This window comes from Parathielavia appendiculata, assembly GCF_033297405.1.
Source record: "Parathielavia appendiculata strain CBS 731.68 unplaced genomic scaffold N657scaffold_13, whole genome shotgun sequence".
NCBI classification, from domain to species: Eukaryota; Fungi; Ascomycota; class Sordariomycetes; order Sordariales; family Chaetomiaceae; genus Parathielavia; species Parathielavia appendiculata.
Window position 1 is genome coordinate 426,672 of NW_026944232.1, and position 23,366 is coordinate 450,037.

Here is a 23,366-nt window from a genome sequence, read left to right on the forward strand (position 1 = left end):
TTGCTAGAGGAGCATCGCGCGTGTGCCGGTATCGTGGACGACATCAATTAAACAAATGTCGTTGAAATCCACCGCGAACGCGACGCCGAAAGTGAGCGCGCGTTTATCGAGTTCTGGACTCCGTACAGTATCCGGAAGCGATGGGTTTAATCACACTGTGCCTGCAGACTCCAGGAAATATCCCGATTGGCTGATTGAGTAAAATGTGGGGCTGACGAGATTCGAGCTTTTGTTTGCCCGAGACTTTTGCCTGCAGCCAGGGGGTTCAAACAGAGCACTCACTGCAGGGACTTCGAGAGTTGGATGCTGCCAATACCATCCCTCTCAACGGCTTTTTCAGTCTCGCCCCAATTTTACTTCAAAAGCATGCCTGAGTATTATACAGGCTCTGAAGTCTCAGTACATATTTCCGTCTAATCGTCTTAATTCTGCAAGTACCGTGTTCCAGGTTGCGCTCGTCGAGACGTGTCACCCTCAGGATTCTGCCACCATCAGGTTAATTTCAAAGGGGTAGTTGACATGACGTTGTCTTTGGTCCACCGAGCGGCAAAGCCCTCCATATCAGCCAAATCAACAAGAGTTTCGCTCACGGCTCTCCGTTTCCGGCATAAAGGCACCTCGCTCTCAGCCATTCATAAGGGTCTCGTCCTGTCAGAAAAGGCGCGGCCACAAGGCGCCCGCCCTGGCAAAATCAGCGACTTAGCTAAAGGGTCAAAGCGGATGACATACGCTGAAAGGCAGAAAGCCAGACAACAGTTGGCCGAAGAGAGGCCGTCCTTCAAGATCTGGAAGGGCAAGAAGGACATCACGGACTATCCGCACGAGGCCAAGCCGAAGTCCCGTCAGGCTCGCTTCTACGATCCAGATTCTTCATTCGGCAAGAAGAGCCTGGTGTATCAGCTGAAGACCGGTAAGCTCAGCGAGGAGTTGAAAGCTCAGGGAAAGAAAAAGGAGGACGAATCCTTACAGTCGGCGTTCCAACGCACCGGGCCTCGGCCAGATCTGCAGACCAGCCATCGCCGGATGGGGAAGAGCCGCACAAGCACACGTTCCTCCCGGAAGGCCAAAGATAAAGAGGATGTGTGGGACCCCGTCGCGGAACTATCGCGACCAGCAGGGCCCAGCAGAGGCAACCTTCGCGGCGACAGAGACCGCCCCAAGGATCGCGACATGCCTCGCAGAAACGAGAGCGGCTCCAAGGATAGGGACGTACCTCAAAGAGGCAAGGACAACTTCATAGACAGCGAGACCCAGTTCAGAGGACAAGACAGCCCTCGCCATGATACCGACCGTCCACACAGAGACAGTGACGCCTTCAAGGGCAGGGACATTCCCCCCAGAGAGCAAGACGCTCCCCACAGGTATTCAGACCGCGGCAGGAGAGACGAGCCTTCGGATGACAGGACCTTATCCAACCCAAAAAAGAACCGCGAGCCAATCTCCATCCCATACACAACCGCCGCGTCCCAGTTCCTCTACGGCAAATCCGTCGTCGAGGCCGCTCTGCGCTCGTCGCGCCGCAAGCTCTACAAGCTCTACATCTCCAAAGACGCCACCCGCCCAAACGAGGACATCTCCCTCATCCAGAAACTTGCCAAACGCAACGACGTCCCCATCACCTTCGTCGACAGGGACGGCCAACGCCTCATGGACAAGCTGTCGGCCTCGCGCCCACACAACGGTTTCGTCCTCGAAGCTTCCCCACTCCCGCAACCGCCCCTCACCGCCCTCGGCCCGCTCCCGGAAGACTACGCCGCCAACCCCGTAGTCCCACTCACCCTCGCACATCAATCGGTCGAAGAAGCCGCCATCAACGGCACCCCGTCCTCCATCCCCTCCCTATCCGCCGGCCCTCACATTCCCAGCACCACTCACAAACCCCTCGTCGTGGTCCTCGACCGCATCCTCGACCCAGGCAACCTAGGCAACATTCTCCGCTCCGTGCACTTCCTTGGCGCGAGCGCCGTCGCCATCACGCGACGCGGCTCGGCGTCCCTCACGCCGGTGGCCCTCAAGGCCTCGTCCGGCGCGTCCGAGGACATGCGCCTCTTCAGCGTCACCAACCTCGCCGAGTTCGTGACACTGTCCCGCGCCAACGGGTGGTCCGTCTACGCGGCGGTCGCGTCGGCTGGGCCCCGCAGCGCGCAGCATCGCCTGCGGCATTTCAGCGTGTGGGAGGTCGACGGGTCGGATCCGCTGCGTCGGGACCCGTGCGTGCTGCTCATTGGGAATGAGGCGGAGGGGTTGGATCGGTTGATTGTTAAGAAGGCGGATTTTGAAGTGAATATTCCCAACTTGTCCGGGTCGGGGGTGGTGGATAGTTTGAATGTTGGCGCGGCGACTGCATTGTTGTGTTCGGCCTTCATGAGGGGCGTGGGCAGGGAGTTGCAGGGGGTAGGGGGTGCTACGGGTGAAAGTTCGGCTACAGGCGAGAGTCTGTTTTAGGGAGTATGCCAGAGGTTGTATGATACTGTATGATTGCCTCGTGTGTAACTACAGATATGTATGTAAAGGCTTGGGTGAACTTGGATAGATGGGTAGTGTGGAAGGTATGATAGGATATCCTGCGCGGTGCACGAATAAGATGGCGTCGATGCAGACGAGATACGTGATAGAGGAAGCGAGTATAGGGTTGTATTGAGGCGATCTTGCGCGTTCTCGGTGGCATACAGCTACAGCCTGCTGACATACCTGGAACTGACTGTCCTCGTCTATGTGACAAAATAATAGGCATAAGACTACTTTACCGCGTTCGGCTGAGCTCCATCAAGCACCGCATGAATCACTCTTGCAACTGATCCAGCCAGCCGGTTCAGCCAGTTTATCACTCCACGCCTCTCTTCTTCGGGTCTGGAGCACATGTCTTGTTCCCAAACTGTGGAAGTTTGCTCAGCCGCTCAAATCTGACACTGTAACACCCGATCAGTGGTGCTAAAACACATGGGTCGGCGAGGCGGCGTACCGAGAATTCAATTGCCCGGGGCTCCCTCACTACTGTCCCTTTCTCCCAATTTTCAGTGTTATTTTTCCCAACGTAAGCAAGCTGTCTGCTGAAGCCGTGCTGAGGCTTACGGTTAACATACCGAACTCGCTCACCGGGAAGGTCTTCTGAGTCTTTCAACGCCCCGTCGGGAATGGCAGGTAGGTCTGGGAGTGTAACAGCCCGGTCACGCCGTCTACGCCGTTGTCGAGGTCCGCCTCAGCGAAGGGGACAACTTTCCCAGGTGTTCTTGGCCCTATTGGGTACCATCCATAGGAAGGGCCCAGCAAAGATGCTGGGAGATAATGCCGAGATGTTCGGTCAGTGGGTGATGGCCCGGGCTTTTGTGTTTCTGCCCGGGACGCCTTCTCTAATCACTGTTCCTGGAGGAGCGTCCGCAGCCGCAGCCGCGGCTAGCGCGCGTGGCCGCCACCGCCGGCCGTCTTGGCCCAGATCGCGGACAGGGAATGCACCGAATGTGAGTGATGTTGTACGGATTATGACTAGCGCCCTACTGGCCATGATGATGCAGATACCTTGAAGATATGTTACCAATAACTTGAAACTTGAAGGAAAATGTGTTGGTGTGGGTGGCCTAGAGGAAGCGGAGTGCTCCGTAACGCAAGGCACCGTTGGTGGGATGTGATGGCATCAAGGAAAAGACAAACTAGCGGGTTATTGCATAGTAACCGGCTGCTAGTGGGCTCTAATGTGTCTATTTTCCCTGAACATTGCATCCTATGTCCGACATCATGAATACATGTAGCCCTCTGTGCTTTTCTCATGATACGGTCCAACCATAGCTCAGGTAATCTGTTAGTGCGGAAGGCGTGGTCAAGTTTAGAAGAGGAAAAGAAAGGGAATTCGTAGAGGGAGAACTGAGAGTTGGGAACCGAAGTCTAAGAAAGGGAGAAAGGGGAAAGGGGAGAGGGGGAAAGGGGAAAGGGGAGAGGGAAAGAAGGGAAAGATGAGAAGGAGGGAAAGAGAAAGAGAAAGATAATCAAGGAAAGAGAAATGGGGAAAAAAAAAATCAAATGTAAGAGGAAAATAGAAAGCGATAAAAAGGATTAGGGAGAAAAACTAGATACAACTAATATAATATAGAGGGGAAAAAGAGAGAAGGAGAAGGAGGAAAATAAAAGGAAATAAAAACTTGTTCCAACTGGACACGGCGATGCTATAGCTGTCCCAGGTGGTGTATTCGTTAGGGTCCGGGATAGGGGCGAAACACGCGAGCGGCGTCATCACGAGCTCCTTTGCGTGGGAGATGTAGACGGAGACGAGGTAGTCGAGGTTCGCGCTTCCATCATGGTACGGACTAAGGTTGATGCTCTCGAGCGAGTCTCTATGCTGCCAAGTGAGCGAGGGGGAAAGGCAATCCCCGATCGTGTAGTTGCCGACTTGAACCTTGCGTGAGCTATCCGAGCCTGTCGAAGCGTAATCGTGAGAGTCGAGCCGTTATGGCTCCGAGTTGAACCATGGCCCTCCGCTTGCCTTCTTCCGACAGCGGACGTGTTTCGCTGGCTCGCAAAGCAGACTTGGGCGACTTGTTCTCCGCCTGTAGCCAGTTATACTCCGTAACGGGATGCCCCAGGCTTTGCTCATCAGGATATAAGGTGACCCAACCTCGTTGTCATAAGACGTACTGCGTATTGTGGTGTCAACAAGATAAATAAAACAAGAAATCGACGATGATTGTGGTGGCTATAATGAAGAAAATAATGGAGGACATGAAGAGGACGACGGGGACGAAGAGGATGAAGAGAATGAGGAGAATGAAGAGGGAGAAGATAAAAAGGATGAGGAGAAGGAAGAGAACGAGGAGGAAGAAGAAGTAGAAGAAGAGGAGGAAGAGAAAGAAGAAGAGGAGGAGGAGGAAGACAAGGAGGAAGAGAATGATCGAGGCAAAGGTAAGAAGTAAGGGGAAGAAGGAAAAGTTCGTTGATAGATGAGCGTGAGATAAAGGTACCGTATCTCACCTGTAGGCGAACACTCCGGGCACCGGAATCGGAGTATGTTTCTTGACGTGTTTAAGTGTGGCGACCTCACTCGCGAGAATCCGGGACGTGTAGTCGGCGCTCAGGAACGAGCATGTGCCACCTGCAGGATGCGGCGCACGTAAAACCCACCCAACACCATAAGAAAACGACAAGAAAATGGCCCAATTTAGGACTCCGGGCTGGCTCGTCATTTGGTCGTCGTGATGTCTTCCATCGATTTGTTCATTGAAAGAGCGAACGCCCCTGCTACCCGATTTTTGCCAGGCAACTTCAAATTAGAGTAGCTCGGGTCCTGAACAGTGGCTGTATGCTACCTGGAACTAGTGAATTTTAGATAAAAAGGTGGTGATATCAGCGTTGAATGTGATGCCACTAGAATAATTCCCTACCTGAATCTCCACGCCTCTCAATGGTTCCCCCATGATCTTTCTTCTCATGGTCTTGGGGAACCACTCTCCCGTCGTTCACCGCGTTCTCGGCCGCCATGACACGAGCAGCTAACCGCCATGCGATCGCTCCGGTGTGTCCTGTTGTCCCGAGCACGTCTAGGTTGTCCGTGGTGAAGTTACGCTAGCTCAAAATCGCTTTGCCATCTCTGTGCGCGTGATTGATATACGACGCCTGGCCGGTGATCTGCGGGACGTCGCGGACTTCGACGGCGAGGCCCTTGTCCAGGGGTGCGCCAACGCTTGGCATCATTCTTTCGAAGCTGCCGAAAGGGACGGGGTTTGGTCTTCTTCTCCTAAACCTCGTCCTCTTCCTTGTCGTCTTATAGTTCGGCCTTGGAAGTATCTGCCTCCTCTGTTTAGTATATTACCGTTCAATATATATTGCTAATATAGGCGAGTTCAAGGAATTCCCTCGTGGTAGAAATGAAAAGGGGATGCGAGCTTCAGGGGGAGTAAATAAATCGAACCCCGCTAGCAACCAGTTACTGTGCTCCACAGAGACTTGATGATCTGCAGGGTCCCCTCGTTCGCTAAAGGAAGCCAAATGTTTTGACATGTTCGGCTAAGGTACAGACCAAGTGACGTTGAGTTGTCCAAAGTTTTCAGAGCCTATGCTTCACCTCTGTCCCTCACCTCTCAGTTGTGGAAAAGAGTTGAACGTGTGGTTAGGATTCGAGCTGTGTACATCGACCCCTGCCAAGCAACGACGCTCGGTGTTCCACCCGTCTTGGCGCTTGTTTTCGTCCAACCAAAGCATCTTCATCTGTGAAACCGAATGTCAACAACGCCTCAACTCGACGACTGGCGACCGACATTTTGACCTCGACCACCGACCACAGCTTCACGACATCTGATCGATATGATTAACTAACAACCAGCTGCTCTTCTTGCTCTGCATCCTATTCATACTCGGTTGCTTTCGGATTCTGATCGTGCCTGCAGCACGCTTGCGTCCTTAGTCTCTGGGCCCGTCTGTTCAGCTCCCGGCTTCTCAGAATGCGCCGACTCCCGCTCTCACTGTGGCTCCTCCTCACAGCCCAGATCGAAGCTCTCGAGCAGGCGCAAGTTGAGTCGGGAGCCCACCAGCACCCCATCCCGACAGCAATCCGCAAGATGCCACCAGACCAAGGCGCGAAATTCCACCACGCGTACTGCGCTTTCCCCGACCACGACACCGCCGCTCTAAGCTCGCCACCACATGCAGTTCACCCAGCAATAGCAGCGCGCAGCACCCACGAAACAGACGACGCCCATCGGATACAGGCCAACGCCTCGGCCGAGCTGCCCCTGCGCCCGCCGTTTGCCGTACTCTCAGGTCGCGAAGAGCAAGATGACGAGAGCATACCGTCTCCGGGATGGGATATATTTCGGCGCGCAGCATCCGCCATCGCCTCCTTCGAGAGGCGACAATGGGCCTGTCCGAGCGGGACACGCAGCTGTTCCTCAATCGGATACCCCAACAGCTGCTGCGGCGAGAGCGAGACATGCATGGAGGTGCCCGACACGGGCCTGGGGCCGGTGGGCTGCTGTCCGTCCGGCGCGACATGCGGAGGCGGGATATCCGGCTGCGCAGACGGGAGCACGGCTTGCGGGAGTGAACTCGGCGGCGGGTGCTGCATCCCGGGGTTTGTCTGCCAGGGCGTCGGCTGTACGCTTCCCCCCCCCCTCCCTCCACCATCCGTCCCTCCCAACCTCCACCCTGCTAATTTGACAACTCCAACACAGGCGTCCGCTCTTCCCCCTCCGCTGAACCCCCCACCCTCACAACCCTCACGACAACCTCAACAAGCATCATCTCCCTCCCCACCCCCTCCACAATCCTCGTCACGGTAGTCATCACCATCACCCCGTCTACCACCCCACAACCCATAACCTCCACCACCACCAGCACCATAACCGCTTCCACGTCGTCAGGAAGCGGAGCAGGCGCCCCATTCCGCCCAACCTCCTCCTCTGATTCACCCGACAACACAAACACAAACACAAACACAAACAGCCCGAGTCTATCATCATCGTCATCGTCATCGTACTGCCCAACGGGCTTCTACCCCTGCCTCGCGCGCGCAGGCGGAGGGTGTTGCCAGACGGGGCGGGACTGCGCCACGACGACGTGCCCGCCGCCGCCGACGCCGACGACGCAGATGACGACGGTTGTGGACGGGAATGGCGTGACGGTCGTTGTGCCTGTTGGGTCGGGTGGAGGGGAGACTACGGCGGTGGATGGTGGTGGTGGCTGTGCGGGCGGGTGGTACTTGTGTGGTTCTGAGGGTGGGGACGTGGCGGGGTGTTGTCCGACGGGCTATGAGTGTGGGACGGCGAGTTGTTTTGCTGTTGTTAGTGGGACTAGGACGGGGATTGGAGGGGTGGCGGCTAGTGTGGCGAAGGGGTTGGCTGGTCATAATGGGGGGGGAAGGGTTGGGGTGGTGGGTGTGTGGTGGGTGGTGGTGGTGGAGGTTGGAGGGGTGTTGGCTGGGTTGATATAAAGCGATTTCAGAGAAAATGGGGAGAGAAAGGACTGGGCCATTGCGCGGAGTTCAGGTGTTGCATATTCGAAATACCAGCGCGGGATAGCCCATGGACAACCTCCCCGGAGAGACAGTACCCTAATAATCTACACCCCATCGCCCGTCACCCCGCGCTCCTCGCAGAACTTACGCACCTCCTTGCGCAGCATGTCCCTCTGCCTGCCCACCAGGTCCATGATCCCCTCCACCTCCTGCCCCAGCCCGCCGCCGACAGCCTCATACACCCGCACCATCTCGTCCATGACGGCCGCCAGCTGGTTCGGCAGCCACGTCACGATCGGACTGCCGCCCGTCGCCGTGGGATGGCTCGTCCGCTTGAGAATGTACTCGCGCGCAAAGCACCAGTGCCGCCAGCGGAAATCCCGCACCTGGTCCAGCACCTTGATCCAGAGCGCCCTCGTCTCTGTTTTGGCTTGTTCATCCTCCTCATCGTTCTTCTCAGTACCGTCAACGGGAGTAAAACTAGGAGGATCATGAGCCAAGGCCAGAGCCCAGTCCTTCAGCCCCGCGCTCACGCCCGCGCTCTTGACCCACTCCAGGAACCGCCGATGCTCCCCCGGCCGGTAGCTGCGGAAGTCTTGGAGAATCTCGGTTAGGGGCGTGGTCGGCATGGGGATGGACAGGAGGTTGTCGACGAGCGGGATCATCGAGTCGTTGGCGCCGGACTCGCCGCGGAAGGAGGCGCGATTGTTGGGGGAGAGGTTCGGTACGCCTTCGTAGAGGACGCCGTTGGGGAACATGCTTTCTTTATTATGAGGGAGTTGCGGTTAGCTTTGTGTTGCGTTCAGGACCGGAGACCGGGGGTGGGTTGATACGGTTGAGGTACCGTAGGGAGTCAGGAGAGAAATACACGGGAAGAAGATGTAGGACAGAAGAGGAGGAAAACGGGGACTGATAAGATGAAGTGGACTTACGCGAGGTAATACCAAAGATAAAGGTTCGGAAGGAGGTGTACTCGGTCGGGCGGGAGCGGGACCACATGGTTTCCATGGTAGCGTTGATCTTTTGAAGGGAGGAGAGGACGGTGGACAGGGCGGCATTGAGGGCCTGACGCGGCGGGGGAGACTCTGGCAAGGCGGACGGTGTCAGGCTCGAGGCGCAGGCTTCGATGCAAGCCACGGCGCCAGCGACGAGCGGACCCGAGTGCTTGACCATCTCGATGTGGACGAGCACGAAGCCTGCCTCGGACGAGGTGGGGTCCAGGCCGTGCTCAAAGGCGCGGATCAGGCGCAGGTTGGACGAGGCGAGGCCGGCGGACGGGTCGACGAGACGGTAGTTGAAGAGGGCGTATGAGCCGGCGTACTCCATGAAGGGTTTAAAACCGCAGCTGGATACACAGCACAAATCCCCTCGGTTAGTACTATGTGACATCCCCTGGGGACGAGGACAGGATGGCGCTGAATGACATACAGATCAGCACACTTGGCAATAGGCCGGGCAATGTTGGCCGGCAGCACGTCCCTGGCCAGGCCATAGCCCTCCCCCCTGACAAACCGCTCATGGCACGGCTCCAGCAGGTAGGCTGACGCAAGAAACGAGTAGTCCCGGTAGAGGGCGTTCATCAGCGGCAGGTTGGCCCTGTACTTGTCGACGGCATCGGTCAGGTCGGGTAGCTCGGTGGTGACCGTCTCGCCCAACTTGCCGACGGCGAGAAGGCCAGGTTCGCCCACCAGAGTCTTGACTGGCATGCGCTGCAGGATGGACTCGAGCGCCTCGAACTCGGGCGGGAGGGCCACGATGGGGTCCATGCGGGGGAGGAAACCGCGTGTGGTGGATACCATGAAGGCCGGGAGGGACATATCGTCGGGCCTGGTGTCGTCCAAGACGGGGAAAGGGCGGATGGGCTGTTCGAGGGATCTCATGGTGGCAAGGTCTGGTCGTGGATGAGATTGCGGAGGGCCAAATGGCAAATCAAGGTCTTCTTCTTCTCAGCGTTGGATCGCTGTGCGTCGAGTGTTGACGGCATCTTGGTTGAGACAAGTGCCTATATAGACGGTGGCCGGAATGTATTCCGGCCACAGACCATTATCGATGGGGAGGCATCAGCAACCGGCCATTTCTCTTTGTCATGACTTGAGCAAGCGGCACATGGCCATGGTCCAACTGGACAGGCAGTCATCCAGCCTTCGCATCAAGTTGTCAGACACCATCAGAATTGATGTCCATCGTCTCTATCTGGTAGGTCAATATTGTTGGGTTAAGGCGTCCATACAGCTTGTCTGCTTTGTGAGCGATGAGATGGAAACCTGACTCGGGCATGGTGTTGCCGGCGGATGGGACGCCGTCTCTGCAATATCGCGTCTGAAGTCTCCCATTGACTGGCCTCTCATACTCGCATCGCATTTGAGTGAGTTCTCGTGCCATGAACCGTAGCCGTGATGGACGGGTGACTTCCAACTGGAGTATGTACCAGAGGCAGGTATAGCAGGTATGTAATGGAATCAGGGGGCCCGCTCTTCTCCGGCCATAGCCGGCCTCAGCCGGTCCACAAAAGACGCCGGTGCGGAGACAAAACGGCCGGACCAATTCCGGCCGTTAGGGAGTAGTTGCCGGGACCAAACGGTCACCGTTAGCAAGCAAAGAGCAGTGAAATGGAGGCCCAGGATAACTTTATAGCTGAGTCATCACTTACAGGAAGAGACACTCCTAAGTTTTCTTCCAGTGATGCATTCACCATTACCATAGGTAGCAAACCCCTGTGTCCTCACACGAAGGTGCCAGTTCAAATTCATCAACTTCGGTATCCTTGGTACCTAGTTATTCCCTCCCTACCTAAGGCGTGCTCTTGGGCCCGGTGTGTGACTTATTGTGACCTTCCGTTCCTGGCTTGCCGTCCTTGGCTCATGCATAAGCTGCCGGACGTGCCCACAATGAGTGGAATCAGTGGATAACAGTGGATGCTCTCCCTCCGACTCGCTGTGGTATAGGCCCGATATCCCCTCTATCCACTTGCACCTCGTTGAGTTCACGTCGGACTCGTCCACTTTCATCTGCGTCGTTACCGGGGCCTACCGCACGCCGTGGTGTTGTGGTAAAGGCACAAACCGAGTCATTCCGGTCCGATCCCGCTCTGGCAGGCCGATCCTCCCCACACCGAGCTCTGATCCCGATCCCGGTTCCGAAAGGCACCGGCAAGAGACAACACCATCAAACATGGCGGACCAGTCCACGGCGCTCCCGCTCACCCGCGAGTCGGTGCAGGCCGCACACAAGTTGATCGAGCCCTATATCCATAAGACGCCGGTGCTGACCAACGCCACGCTCAATCGGCTGGCGTCCACCCCACGGACTGAAGCCGAGCTCGAGGGCACCGAGTGGGCCGGCCGCGCCCCGGCCAAGCCTGTCCTGAGGTTCTGGTTCAAGTGTGAGAACTTCCAAAAGATCGGCGCCTTCAAGGCGAGGGGCGCCTTTCATGCCATTGAGCGGCTGAAGCAGGAGCCGGGGTGGGCCGAAAGGGGCGGACGGGAGCGAGGGGTTGTCACGCACAGCTCCGGTGAGTTTCTGACTGACCCCCTCTCACTCTTGCCTCACCCACTCACACTCGAAGGGAACAAAAGGCAACCACGCCCAAGCCCTCTCCCTCGCCGCCCTCACCTCATCCATCCCAGCTCACATCATCATGCCCTCAACCTCGTCCCCCGCCAAAATCGCCGCAACCCGCTCCTACGGCGCCCACATCACCTTCTCCGGCCCGACGGCACCTGAACGCGAAGCCGTCACGTCCCAGATCCTCTCCCAGACCAACGCCGCCTTCATCCCGCCCTACGACCACCCTTACATAATCCTCGGCCAGGGCACCGCCGCGCTCGAACTCCTCTCCCAAACCCCAACCCCCTTAGATGCGATAATAACCCCCTGCGGCGGAGGCGGTCTCCTCTCGGGAACCGCCCTCGCCTGCGAGGGGACGCGCACCCTCGTCTTCGGCGCCGAACCCTCCCTCGACGGCGCAGACGACTGCCGGCGCGGGTTACTCTCCCACGCCCGCGTCGAGACGGTCCCCGCGGCGCGCACCATCGCCGACGGGCTGCGCACGCCCGTGGGTAAGATCCCCTGGAGCATCATCCACGACCGGGGCTTGGTTCGGGCCGTGTACGCCGTGAGCGAGGACGAGATTAGGAAGGCCATGAGGCTTGTTTGGGAGCGAATGAAGATTGTGGTGGAGCCGAGCGCGGTGGTGGGGTTGGCGGCGGCGTTATACAACGAGGAGTTTCGGGCGATGGTGGAGCGCGACGGCGGCAAGGCCGGGTGGGATCTAGGGGTGGTGTTTTCCGGAGGAAACGTGAGTCTCGAGATGATGGGGAAGTTGTTTGCCGAGGAGTGACGAAATTGGGAGCGGGGGACAAGGGAAAGGAAGACGAGCTCAGAAATCAAATATCGCCGTCAGCTAGAGTATATGTACAGTTTACAGCTGAACCCCCCATTATAAAGCAATTCCAGTGCAGATCAAGGCTTTTTGAGTTCCTTGCCCGAGGTATCCCGTCCCCGGCAGGCCGCGCGGCCCAACCGTTCCATAAGCCAGAGTATTCATACTGTTTCGGAGCAGAAAAAGACACCGTCCAACGCCGACCGTTTACTTCTGGTTCTCAGGGCGGAGAGCACTTGATAGGGTTAGCCTGCTGCCTGTGGGAACATGTTTCCGAGTAAAAACTTACCGAACGGCCTTGCCCGCCCGCCAGATCTCCAGGTTGCGAATCTCCTCCATCTCCTTCTCGTACCGCTCGCGGTAGTCGGGCTGCGAGTTGTACTCGAGCGAGCGCTTGGTCTCCTCGCCGGTCTTGACCGAGTCGTACAGCTGGTTGAAGACGGGCTTGAGCGCGTCCTTGAACCGCGGGGTCCAGTCGATGGCGCCGCGGCGGGCCGTGGTCGAGCAGGCCTCGAACATCCAGTCCATGCCGTTGGCGCCAATCAGCGGGTACAGCGACTGCGTCGCCTCCTCGACCGTCTCGTTGAAGGCCTCGCTGGGGCTGTGGCCGCGCTCGCGGAGCACCTCGTACTGCGCCAGGAACATGCCGTGAATGCCGCCCATCAGGCAGCCCCGCTCGCCGTACAGATCCGAGTAGACCTCCTTCTCGAACGTCGTCTCGTACAGGTAGCCCGAGCCAATGGCCACACCCATGGCGATGGCCTTCTCCTTGGCCTTGCCCGTCACGTCCTGGTAGACAGCGAACGACGAGTTGATGCCGCGGCCTTCGCGGAAGAGGGAGCGCACGGTGCGGCCCGAGCCCTTGGGGGCGCAGAGGATGACATCGACGTCGGTGGGAACGTCAACCTTGGTGAGGTCCTTGAACACAGGCGAGAAGCCGTGCGAGAAGTAGAGGGTCTAGCATTCACTGTCAGCGGTCGCAGATCTTCCGGCACGCACTGCCCTGGTTGCTCCCATGTCACATACCTTGCCCTTGGTGATCTGGGGCTTGATGGCGGGCCACGTTTCGCTCTGGGCGGCGTCGCTGAGCAGGTTCATGATGATGGTGCCCTTCGAGATGGCCTCGTCGACCTCAAAGAGGTTTTTGCCGGGAACCCAGCCGTCCTGGACGGCATCTTGCCACGACTTGCCGTTCTTGCGCACACCAATGATGACGTTGAGGCCGTTGTCGCGGAGGTTGAGGCCCTGGCCGTGGCCCTGCGAGCCGTAGCCGATAAGGGCGAGGGTGTCGTTCTTGAAATACTCCTGGGGGATTATCAGCAGCTGTTCCCATCGTCCATCGCATAGCCTGAACAAAAACAATTCGTAAGATAAAACCCATAAACCAGCAATGACTCACCAAAAGCTTCTCCTGAGGCCAATCGGCACGCTCTGCACAGACACATCAACCATCAGCAACGCAATCCTAAGCACCCAATTGGCAGCCAAACTCACCATAGACCTCCTCTTTTGAACCAGCAAAGTCGATGGTCTTGACACCGCGCACCTGCTGCTGGGCAGGCGCAGCGGTGGCGGCGCGGGCAGCGACGGCCGACGCACGCACCAGGCCAGCAGCGGCGACGAAGGTGCGCTTCTGGACAGCGGGCGACGCCAATTGGCGCGCCATTGGGGAGCGCAGAGCCCTGGAAAAGCTGCGGGAGGCCATTGTGAAATGGAATTTCGGTTGCGGGAGTGGGGATTGGGACGGGGGGATATGGGAAGGAATGGAGGTAGGGGGAAGGTTGATGTGGACAGAAAATAGCTTTTGTGCTTTTCACCGTCTCCGTTTCGCTGCCGATGACTGAGGCTTGCAGACTTTTTGCCAGGCGAGCTGTCACCGACTTCGGGGGCGCCTGACGGCTGGGTTGTGGAGCTCTGCTCACTCTGCAGCGCTTCCAATTGGATTGGTGGAATCCGGGGCGGCCAGGGGCTGATGGTGCACCCGAGGACTGCGGAGCGCGAGCCTTGGCACGGGGCTGCGAGAGGCTTCAGAAGGCAAACGTGCTCCGGAGTTAAGGCACAACCAGACGCGGAGTCCACTGGGCTAGACCACCGACGCGGAGCGTTGGCCGATGAGGACGTAGCCGAGTTGAGTCACGCGACACATGCTGTGTGTATTATGGGCGGGAAACGACACAATTCAGGACAGTAGGACCATCCTCTGCTCTGGCCCTGTTGCGAGACCTCGCCGTCACTTGATCAAGGATTCTTTCCGCATATACCTGGCCGGTCTCCAGTAAGAAGATTGAACAAACGCCCGGTACGGCACCTGCCGCTCAAGAGGAACGGCTGCAGCCCGCACAGCGAGACACAATCCGCAAAGGGCAGAGAGAACACCCGAGCCATAAAATCAAATTCGACCGTAGCCATCTTACTCATCAGCGCCACAGGTGCGCTCATCTAGCCTCTGCCATGGGCCCCGCTCGCTCACAGACAAGCCGAAGGTGCAGGTATCATTCGCTCCTCCGCTCACCCATCTCCCGTCTTCCACCGCCCTTCCCCTTCCTTCCCTTCCTTTGCACGACCTCCCATTCACACCTTCCCCGACGCACTCCGGGCCTGTTTCTTCTAAACCAGCACCCTCTGATACGTCTCGCCGCGCACGCTCCCGCCGGCCATGGCCTGCCTGACGTTGCGCTTGAACCCGTCGCGGCTATTCCTCAGGTCATCGGCGGCCTCCTTGTTGAGCGGGTCGCTGGCGTTGGGCTCGAGGAACAGGAACTGCAGGCCGACAATGACGGCGTTGAGGTTGAGCACGGGCTTCCAGTCCTCCCGCAGGATATTGAGGCACACCTTGCCCTCGAGGTCGATGTTGGGGTGGTAAATCTTCTCGCGGCAGAGCACCTTGGGCGGCTCGTGCGGGAACGAGGCGGGGATGTTGAACGTGAAGCTGAAGCGCCCGCCCTTGTACATGCCCTCGTCCGGCTCGATGTACAGGATGAAGGACAGGATGTTGTCTGGGTCCGGAAATTCGGTCGTCATTGTGCTGCCGAGCGAGAGCTCTGATAGGTCTACACAAAGTAAAAAATGCCGATCGTTAGTTTGGGTATGGGAAGGTCGAGAGATAAGAAGAGAGAGCATTGACGGGGGTAAGGAGCCCTGCTCACCCTTCTGCACCCGTAATTGCGCCGCCGTAACCTTCTTCTTCTTGGGCGCCACCCCTGTTGTGCCCTCGGCAGCATTCTCAGCCTTTTGCTGCTCCTTCTTCTGTCCGCGGCAGTCAGCAACCTGCCCAAAGCAACCCCGCGCCCGAAGCCTGAGCAGCACCCTACCATGGACCATATCTTCAGCATCTTGACGGTTTGTCGACCGAAGTCGAAGTCTCGCGTCTCCTCCTCGAGCGAATGTATGTACGCGCGGTTGTCTTCGTCTCGGCGAGCCGCAGAAAAGGGTGGGCACAGGCGCTGCAGGGAGATGCAAGGAAGCACGGGTGGGGTTGAACTGAAGAGTGAGAGGCGATGGCAAGACGTTCTGCGCGGGCGAGAGGGTATTAAGGGACAAGATGAAAGTCGCAAAACCGTTCTGCCCTCTGATGTGGTCTGAAAAGGAATTCTATTAGGTAGCGGGTTGTAAGTTCGAGATAAGGTAGGTCGGTGATTTTCGCAGAAACCTAACCGCTGAGGTCATTGGAGTCAGAATGCTGACCGTGCAGGCAGCAGGTGTCAAGCAGCCCCGCGGTTGACGGAGAAGTGGGGCCCGGGCTCAGACAGACTCCATTCTGCCGCTTCTTTCACAGACTGCCATCGACGCCGAAAAACGGTAAACAGCGAGCACACTAGAGGTCCGCACCTTCGTGTCGAGTAAACAAACCCGTAATTCATCCGACTGTGCCTATGTAAAGTGCTCGCTACTTGGTAGCAGCATATACTCCGGTCAAGTGCTTAGGAAGCCATCTCTGACAAAATCAATCGAACACTCCATGTCAGAGCAGATACGAATACTGCTCATGTATTGTATGGAGCATCCGTAAATCGATCGTCTCGTATTATCACGCCAGCACTCGACACAAGCACACACTCAATCTCAGCCAAATTAGAGTTCTCATTACTGACCTCAAGACATAGCCTAACAACCAACATGGAAAGCCTTTAACCCCAACATCAACATCAGATAAAGCCAGCGGCACGCGAGCTTCAACGGCAACGCCTCCAAAAAAAAAGCCCGATTTTATGTCCTTCCGTACGCACACAATATCCTAACAAGCCGGCAGAACTGGATAAGAAATGGGCTTTCCAGTTGAAAAAGTCCTCGAGCCTGTCCGCAAGTAGCCCTGCTAGATGAATTCTCTTCGAAAAATATCCAGGGGCTAGACACCCGGCACGAGGCTTACCCAAGAGCCAAACCGGAAAAGGCGAGCATGAGCGAGAAAAACAGGATGGGGCAAATTTGATAAACAACCGGAAATCTGGACCCAACCTTCACCTCTGCTTCAGCGCCGGGCAAAGCAGCACATGATGCCGGTCCTGCCGAGGAACCACAGGAAGCCGATGAAGCGGACAATGGAGAGCGCGGCCGTGGCAAACAACAAGAACTTGAAGAACCAGGCAGTGCGCGCCGTCGCGGTTTGCTGTAGACACCCGGAGTTAGCATTCCATGCATAGTACAGGTCAAAAAGAAACAGAGGGAAAAAAAAAAGGCCCGTGCTTACCCCGATGCCAAACGAGTTGAAGTTGTCGCTAGTAATGACAACAGCAAGCAAGCAGTTCGAGAAGAGCCACGACACGACGAGCATGGTCCGGAAAGACTTGTACGAGTCCTCGAGGTCCTTGGGTTCGGGCTTCTCCTCCTCCTTGAACGGGGCGAGCGCCCGGCGCACCGTCTGCTCAAACATCTGGTCGATGTCCTCCTGCGGCTTCTCAATCTCCTCCACCACCACCTCGTCCTTCTCGCCCTTGCTGACCTGCGCCGACGGCAGCGCGTCGTTCTTGTCCGAGCCCTTGGTGCCCCACGACACGTCGTGCCAATTGTTGAAGGCGTACACCATGAGGATGTTGATGTAGGTCGACATGAGCAGCATGTAGTAGGGGAACGAGTGGAACATGTGCCAAGGGTCGAGGTACAGAAACGACGCCAGGTAGTAGAGACCGTAGATGGTGATCAGCGCGACCAGGATGACGCCCGCCGCGCCCGTGCCGCCGAACAGCGACTCGAGCGCGTTCTCGGCGCTGTCAAACTTGATCTGGTCGCCTATGGGCGTCCTGAAGGCCTGCGCCACGAGGTAGCCCGAAAGAACAATGACGTAAGCTTGGATGATGGCAAAGACGATGAACGAGGTGATGTATGTCCACTTGGAGCCCTTGGGCCGGTTACCCAGGGCCAAGATGAACTGCAGGATGACGAATGCCAGGTAGATGTACTGGAGGACCGCGTTGATGAAGGGCGTGGCAGAATCGCCGAATGGCCAGGCGTGGTGCAACGAACTGGTGGACGACGCGGGGACCGGGGTGCCGACGAGATCCATGATGACGGATGTTGTGAGCCAGTACGAAGACAGGGAGAACCAGGTGAAGATGACGTTGAGAACGTTATAGATGAGCTGGATGTGGAAGAAGAACATGCGCAGGATGTTGTGGCCGCTCTTGTACATGCGCCCAAAGTGCATGAGCGAGTACAAGCTGGCAGCGAAAGAACCGTTCAGCCAACGACGACGCTGGCTAATGAACTCGGGAGCACCTTCAGGCACATCCGTCTCGCCCTTGGCCGCCTTGATGTAGCTGAGATGCCACTTTTGGCCGGCCTTGGCGACCAGCTCGAAGCAGAGGATACGGTCCTCGGCCAAGAACATGTTCTTCTTGAAAATATTCATGCCCTCGATACCTTTCTTGCCCAGGATCTTCGACAGCGTGTGATCACCGTGGAAATATTGCTCCAGGGGACGGCCCATGATCGCCCTGAACCGGTATGCCGAGAAGGCACCGGGCAAGACACTAACGTAACCGAAAGCGCTCTCGAGCGGCTTGTCGAGGATGTTGGAGATCTTGTACTCAAAATTCTGCACGGCCACCAGCGGGTTCAGCAACTTCTTGCCGCCCTTGCCCAACATGGCGTGGATTTCACCGCAGGCGCCACCGAGATCCTTGTCGTTGTAGAAACCTTCCCAAAGGGCGAGCAGAGACTTGGGCGACGGCTTCGTACCGGCATCCAATAGAATGCAGACCTCAGGATTCAGGATGCGGCCAAACGCGTTGAACAGCCAGCGATGCGAGTTAATCTTCTTGCTGTTCTTTTGCTTGAGGCAGAAAATGAACTGCACCGGAGGCAGCGTGTTCGGCCCGTCGTCCACAGGGCGGATGAGCTGCTGGTTCGGCGTGACCGAGAGCTGGGTTGTGTACTCAAAGATATGGGCGACAGTCTCGTTGCCGTCGACGTCCTTCTTGACCACACCGTCCTGGTACACACCGATAGTGGCCAGCACATCGAGCACGTTCTTGTCCGCCTTCTCGATACCGTCGAAGACCAAGCAGACGACAATCTTTTGCCAGGCGGGACCGCCGCGGTTCCAGAAGGACGACTTCTTCAGGTTCACAATGTCCCTGATGTTCTGCATGACACCGTGCAGCGTTCTCGACAGCAGAACCTTGTCTTCGTTGTAGTAGGTAATGGCAATGAGGAGCTCGGTATGCCGGTTGTACATGCGGGGACGCAAGTCGTAACCGTTCTTAAGGGTAAAGTCGTTGGGGTCGCAAGTAGCAGCGGTGTAGCGCATCTTCAAGAACTCCTCGTTGTTCCCTTCCTCGTCGCGGTACCGTGGCTGCACCGCGTTCCTGATAGCGCTGGGGACGGGGTAGTCGATGCTCAGGACGGAGCCCTGGACAAGTTTGACCTTTCTTGTAGCGTAACGCTTGAGATCGCCGGTAGGAGCGACGTTGGGCTGCTGGCGCTGGAGCCAGCTATCGTCCGTGTCGATCGTAGACATGGGCCGGTAGGCCGGGTCGCCAGAGAACTGGGACGGCTGATAGTAGCCTGTGGCACCGCCGTACTCGGTGTGCCCATGGGGAGGAGGAGTCGGAACCGCGCCGACCCGTGTGGTTGTGGCATTCGGAGCGTACGACTCGGTCAGACTGTAGGCCGAGACAGGGCGGACAGGGGGGGTATGGACGCCGCCCAGGCGCTCCTGGTCGTATAGCTGGTTCTGGTTGAGCAGTGCGGCTTGCGCTTCATCGTCGTGCTACGAGAAAGGCTCCGAGTCAGACTTCACCGTTATGCTCGGTTGAATGCATTCTTGAACTCACCTGGCCGTGATGCGGCGGGAGATCCTGCATCGGATGGCCGTCGTAGCCGTCTCCCCGGCCGTGGTACGCCATGGTTGCAAGCGACTCGCTTCGGCGCGAGGTGCTCGATCAACAGCTAGCCAGTATGGGTATTGAGATGGGGGAAGTTTTGCGAGTGGCAGCAATTGTCAAGCACAGGTCGACGTCGTTGTTGCGAGCGTTTGCTGTCGGTGAAAGGGGATGTGAGAGCTTGCACGAAAAAGTCGGGTCAGCTGGCTCCCTAGCGTAGTGTTGTTTTTGTGGCTACTTTAGTACCCAATTCCAGGCCAAACGGGATGCGTTGGCGCAGAGAGACCGACGTCGAGGTCACGGAACGCTGGCGGGGTTCAGAAAACAACGATCCCCGATGAAATCGCTGGTCGATAATGATGGTTTTGCTTCAAAGCAAAGATAAAAACGGACTTAAAAACTTGATTTCAAGGGCTTCAGGAGGCTGATCCCGTGCTATGTATTTCTCCGTATGAAAGTTGGCGAAGCAGGCTTGTGGCTGAGCGACCCGGGTTGGGTCAAGGCTCCACTGCGCTGCCCTGCGGTTTCTCCAGCTTTGCTAGCCAGGGATGGCCGCGACTGCGAGTGGCTCGGATTTTCCAAGCGGTCGCTAAGCACAGTCAACCTTCATTTTCTTTTTTCAGGAGTGTTTCACGGTTTCAGTTGTCTCCATCGTCCACAAGATTGGCATGTTAGCAGAGGGGTAGACAGGCTTGATGGATCGGATGTTGATCTGTAGGCTTTATTACTGATGGCATTCTGGCATTCGTACTTATTATCCCAACGGTTTTCTCGGTATCGAAATCATTGTCGCCTAGAGTTTTGGATTCTCTCCCGGCAGATGGGGCAGTGTCTTTCCTCTAACATGCACATGCAGTCCTTCCCAAGCCAGCGGGAGCTGCGTCTCACCTCCGGAGCTTGAGCGGACAATCGCCTTCACCCAATCGTATATCCTTCGTTTTAGTTCTGGGCCGTCTTAATGTTGTGCTTCTGTTGTCCAAGGCAACGTGTAGCGGTCAGACCCATGAACAGAGGACAACGCGAATCCACGGCGCGGGTCTGAGGCCTGAAACAACACCCATCTGTCGTTTCTGTCTTTGCAATTGACCGACTTCTCAACACAGAACCTGGTACGCCCAAGCACACCTCTACAAGACGCCCTCTTCCAGGTGCGAGCCACACAGAGCGCAGACTAACTTGCAGTTAAGCTTCCAACCAACTGCAACACTGGACGAGTAGCTGCAGGTAAGCCATGACGTTCGACATCACGATCGGCCCCGCCTGCTGTAAGGGACCTCGACCCGCGCGGCAAAAGAGCCGGCATTGACGTTCCACCCCGCCACATGCGACACGAAAGATGGAAAGCAAGGACGTTGTCTACACGACATGCAAGATTCCACGTCTGCAGTGCAGAAGAAGAAAGCCCGCATCTCCCTAAATTTTTTATACGAATTGAATCCACACAACGGCTCCAACATTCCCAAGTCCCAACCGCAGAAACACGTCGGCCAAAAATAGAATATAAGACCGCCAAGACAGGGTTTTGCTCTGACGATGGGTCTCTTGGGGGCTTGGCGGACGAGACACTCTCATCAGCAACTGCGTCGTTCTGGATGTGTTGGCGGTGCCACTGTGTGGCTGAGCTTCTCATGCTCTTGCTGCTTGTCAGCGAGTAAAGAAGGAACGGTTTCTTCGCGGACCTTGTGTCTTTCACTCCTAAGGCTGGTTCATCATGACTTACTGGAATTCCCAGTAATCTGATCTGGGGATGTCGTTGGGCCATGATGATAGACATGTGACCTGCCTTTCCAGTCTGTTACTGTGCCCCAGCCCCTAGCGGCGGCCGACGGTGCCGCACGCTGAACTAGTAACAGTCTCCGGCATTGGCCCAGTCCGGAAGCCGTCCGTTTTCCTGGCATTACTCCGTCCAGACCTCCCGACGGCCAGGATGCCGGGTTTGCTTGCGTGACCGGAGAAGATGCTGCAAAGGTGTGCTCCAGCAGACTCAACTTTTAAGTTCTCTCGCTTGATTTCTCCTCATTGACGGCTCTGGTGCTAAAACCAACCTTCATCAGGCCACGTAGATGCGTTGCATGTATCGGATCGTTTCCATGTCGGACAGGAGTCGACAAAACTCTTCCGCTTCTTTCGCACCCCAGCTGCGGGACCTCGTCACGGATTTGAGCAAAGCAGCCTTCATCCGGGGAATCAGCATATTTGGGTCATGCTGGCCGATGATTGCAGGGGTCGTCGTGTGTCTTGGTTCCGTATCGCGTCTTCTGAGAGCTCGCAGATTCCAAAGCAGCTGCATGCTGCACAACCCGCAGCCTCTTGTCGGAATCACAACATAAACCTCGACTTGAAAACAGGGCGTGCTTTGAAAGTGCCCGAGAGTCGGTGCGCCGGCTGCCGTAGAAACAACGGCCGTCAGCGCCAAACGGGCATAGGCGGTTGTAAATCCTTAGCGTCCGTGATATCAGATAGCTATAAATTTTGCGAACAAGATCAGACGAAAAGTTGAGATCAGGAATGGGCGGCATGAACGGGGATCAACACGGTGAGCACGTGGCGGTACTTGGGAGGAGAATCGGGCGTTGCAATCAAGGGACCTTTCGGAAGTTCGAATAGAGTGCCATTGGCCGCGGGAGACTCATGGCAACCTGCAGGATACCACTGCAGCGCAATCTAAGCAAGCTTGATGTCCGGTCTGTATGTGTGGTGGTGCTTGTATCGGCATCTTCCGTTGGTGTTCGTCCGACTCGTTCCCTTCAATCCCTTGCCGTGTCTGAAGTGCCGGGCTTGAATCACCATGAAATTGGGCAAGCACAAAACGAAGACATGACCTCAATAGCGGATGACGGTCGTCTTTAATAACATGCCTGTTAACCAAGGCATGGTCGACGGCAGATCATTGCAAGGTGGGATTCCCAGAGAAACAACCCGGAAGGAGGCTGCAAATGGGAGGGCATCGGACAGCCGTGCCACGAAGGGAATTCCAGGGGCCGCCAGGCTTCGACGATCGAGCCAATGGGAACCCACCATGGCCCACCAGCACGTTTCGCTAGTGCCGCTGTGGGGCGGCCTCTCAGTGTGGCTCCGCTTCCTCAGAGGGCCCCTTCCGTAAATGAATTCGTGCCCTGGTTGAGCGGAGATCCAGGCCGCGGCCTTTCTCTCAAAGTGCACGGCAGCCCGCTGACCGTTTCCTCCGCCTTTCCCGCTCACCAGCAATGCTCACCTCACCGACCACATCGGCCACCATCGCGATCTTCGATACAAACCCCTCCCTTTTCGGTCTTGAAAAGAAGCCATCCGATGTGGTTCTGGTGATATCTTCTTCTTTCGACTTGTTTGGTTCTGACCTTTTTCATCATCCTTTACATTCTCCCTCCTTCTTTTCGAGATAGCCTCAGTCACTCGTTTGCTTGGTCATGGCTTGATTGACCTCACTCGACTCCCGAGACATCCTCTCTCCCTCACCATCGCTGCGCTGTCGTCCACGCTAAAGACGTTTATTTCATTTTTCTACGGATTACGCAAACGCCTGCCGAACATCAATCCGCATCTAGGTCGCCAACGGTTTTAGATTCCTTGCTGGACGACATTGCCGATCCTTGTGGTACGCATTGCGTCGACTGATCGACACGGTGGATGGCACAGGGTTTTCCGGTTGCCTGCCTCGTGAAACAGCAGTACCAAAGCAGCATTCAAGCACAATCAACAATATCAACCCAAGGCTTTCCCGCGAAGCAAC

General features: G+C 56.8%; 9 protein-coding genes across 9 annotated transcripts; 3 read left to right on the forward strand and 6 right to left on the reverse strand.

The window, feature by feature from the left end:
• Positions 1-283: 283 nt before the first annotated feature.
• Positions 284-4,937, forward strand: N657DRAFT_692604 (uncharacterized protein). The gene is made up of 2 exons (XM_062797169.1): positions 284-2,434; positions 4,717-4,937. The coding sequence occupies exons 1-2, from the start codon at positions 520-522 to the stop codon at positions 4,899-4,901; spliced, it is 2,100 nt and encodes a 699-aa protein (XP_062644859.1). The 5' UTR covers positions 284-519; the 3' UTR covers positions 4,902-4,937.
• On the reverse strand, positions 4,806-5,224 carry N657DRAFT_135855 (uncharacterized protein). The gene has a single exon (XM_062785908.1). It carries the CDS (start codon positions 5,169-5,171, stop codon positions 4,956-4,958), a length of 216 nt encoding a protein of 71 aa, XP_062644860.1. The 5' UTR covers positions 5,172-5,224; the 3' UTR covers positions 4,806-4,955.
• Positions 5,225-6,542: 1,318 nt separating this feature from the next.
• Positions 6,543-7,912, forward strand: N657DRAFT_578450 (uncharacterized protein; the record flags this gene model as incomplete). Its single annotated transcript, XM_062789317.1, has 2 exons — positions 6,543-7,077; positions 7,155-7,912. The coding sequence occupies 2 exons, from the start codon at positions 6,543-6,545 to the stop codon at positions 7,910-7,912; spliced, it is 1,293 nt and encodes a 430-aa protein (XP_062644861.1).
• A 64-nt stretch (positions 7,913-7,976) lies between these two features.
• On the reverse strand, positions 7,977-9,918 carry N657DRAFT_135863 (uncharacterized protein). The gene is made up of 3 exons (XM_062785909.1): positions 9,365-9,918; positions 8,869-9,281; positions 7,977-8,699 (listed from the first exon to the last, which is right to left on the reverse strand). Exons 1-3 carry the CDS (start codon positions 9,814-9,816, stop codon positions 8,041-8,043), a joined length of 1,524 nt encoding a protein of 507 aa, XP_062644862.1. The 5' UTR covers positions 9,817-9,918; the 3' UTR covers positions 7,977-8,040.
• Positions 9,919-10,674: 756 nt separating this feature from the next.
• Positions 10,675-12,403, forward strand: N657DRAFT_601884 (tryptophan synthase beta subunit-like PLP-dependent enzyme). The gene is made up of 2 exons (XM_062790113.1): positions 10,675-11,447; positions 11,512-12,403. The coding sequence occupies exons 1-2, from the start codon at positions 11,108-11,110 to the stop codon at positions 12,273-12,275; spliced, it is 1,104 nt and encodes a 367-aa protein (XP_062644863.1). The 5' UTR covers positions 10,675-11,107; the 3' UTR covers positions 12,276-12,403.
• N657DRAFT_624177 (ketol-acid reductoisomerase) lies at positions 12,294-14,153 on the reverse strand. The gene is made up of 5 exons (XM_062790706.1): positions 13,812-14,153; positions 13,717-13,748; positions 13,344-13,622; positions 12,607-13,274; positions 12,294-12,552 (listed from the first exon to the last, which is right to left on the reverse strand). Exons 1-5 carry the CDS (start codon positions 14,020-14,022, stop codon positions 12,525-12,527), a joined length of 1,218 nt encoding a protein of 405 aa, XP_062644864.1. The 5' UTR covers positions 14,023-14,153; the 3' UTR covers positions 12,294-12,524.
• Positions 14,154-14,924: 771 nt separating this feature from the next.
• N657DRAFT_578414 (uncharacterized protein) lies at positions 14,925-15,649 on the reverse strand (the record flags this gene model as incomplete). Its single annotated transcript, XM_062789313.1, has 3 exons — positions 14,925-15,367; positions 15,464-15,563; positions 15,629-15,649. The coding sequence occupies 3 exons, from the start codon at positions 15,647-15,649 to the stop codon at positions 14,925-14,927; spliced, it is 564 nt and encodes a 187-aa protein (XP_062644865.1).
• An 858-nt stretch (positions 15,650-16,507) lies between these two features.
• Positions 16,508-19,887, reverse strand: N657DRAFT_648466 (glycosyltransferase family 2 protein). The gene is made up of 3 exons (XM_062793519.1): positions 19,589-19,887; positions 17,005-19,524; positions 16,508-16,923 (listed from the first exon to the last, which is right to left on the reverse strand). The coding sequence occupies exons 1-3, from the start codon at positions 19,658-19,660 to the stop codon at positions 16,786-16,788; spliced, it is 2,730 nt and encodes a 909-aa protein (XP_062644866.1). The 5' UTR covers positions 19,661-19,887; the 3' UTR covers positions 16,508-16,785.
• A 696-nt stretch (positions 19,888-20,583) lies between these two features.
• On the reverse strand, positions 20,584-21,463 carry N657DRAFT_648468 (uncharacterized protein). The gene has a single exon (XM_062793520.1). It carries the CDS (start codon positions 21,396-21,398, stop codon positions 20,808-20,810), a length of 591 nt encoding a protein of 196 aa, XP_062644867.1. The 5' UTR covers positions 21,399-21,463; the 3' UTR covers positions 20,584-20,807.
• Between the last annotated feature and the right edge of the window lie 1,903 nt (positions 21,464-23,366).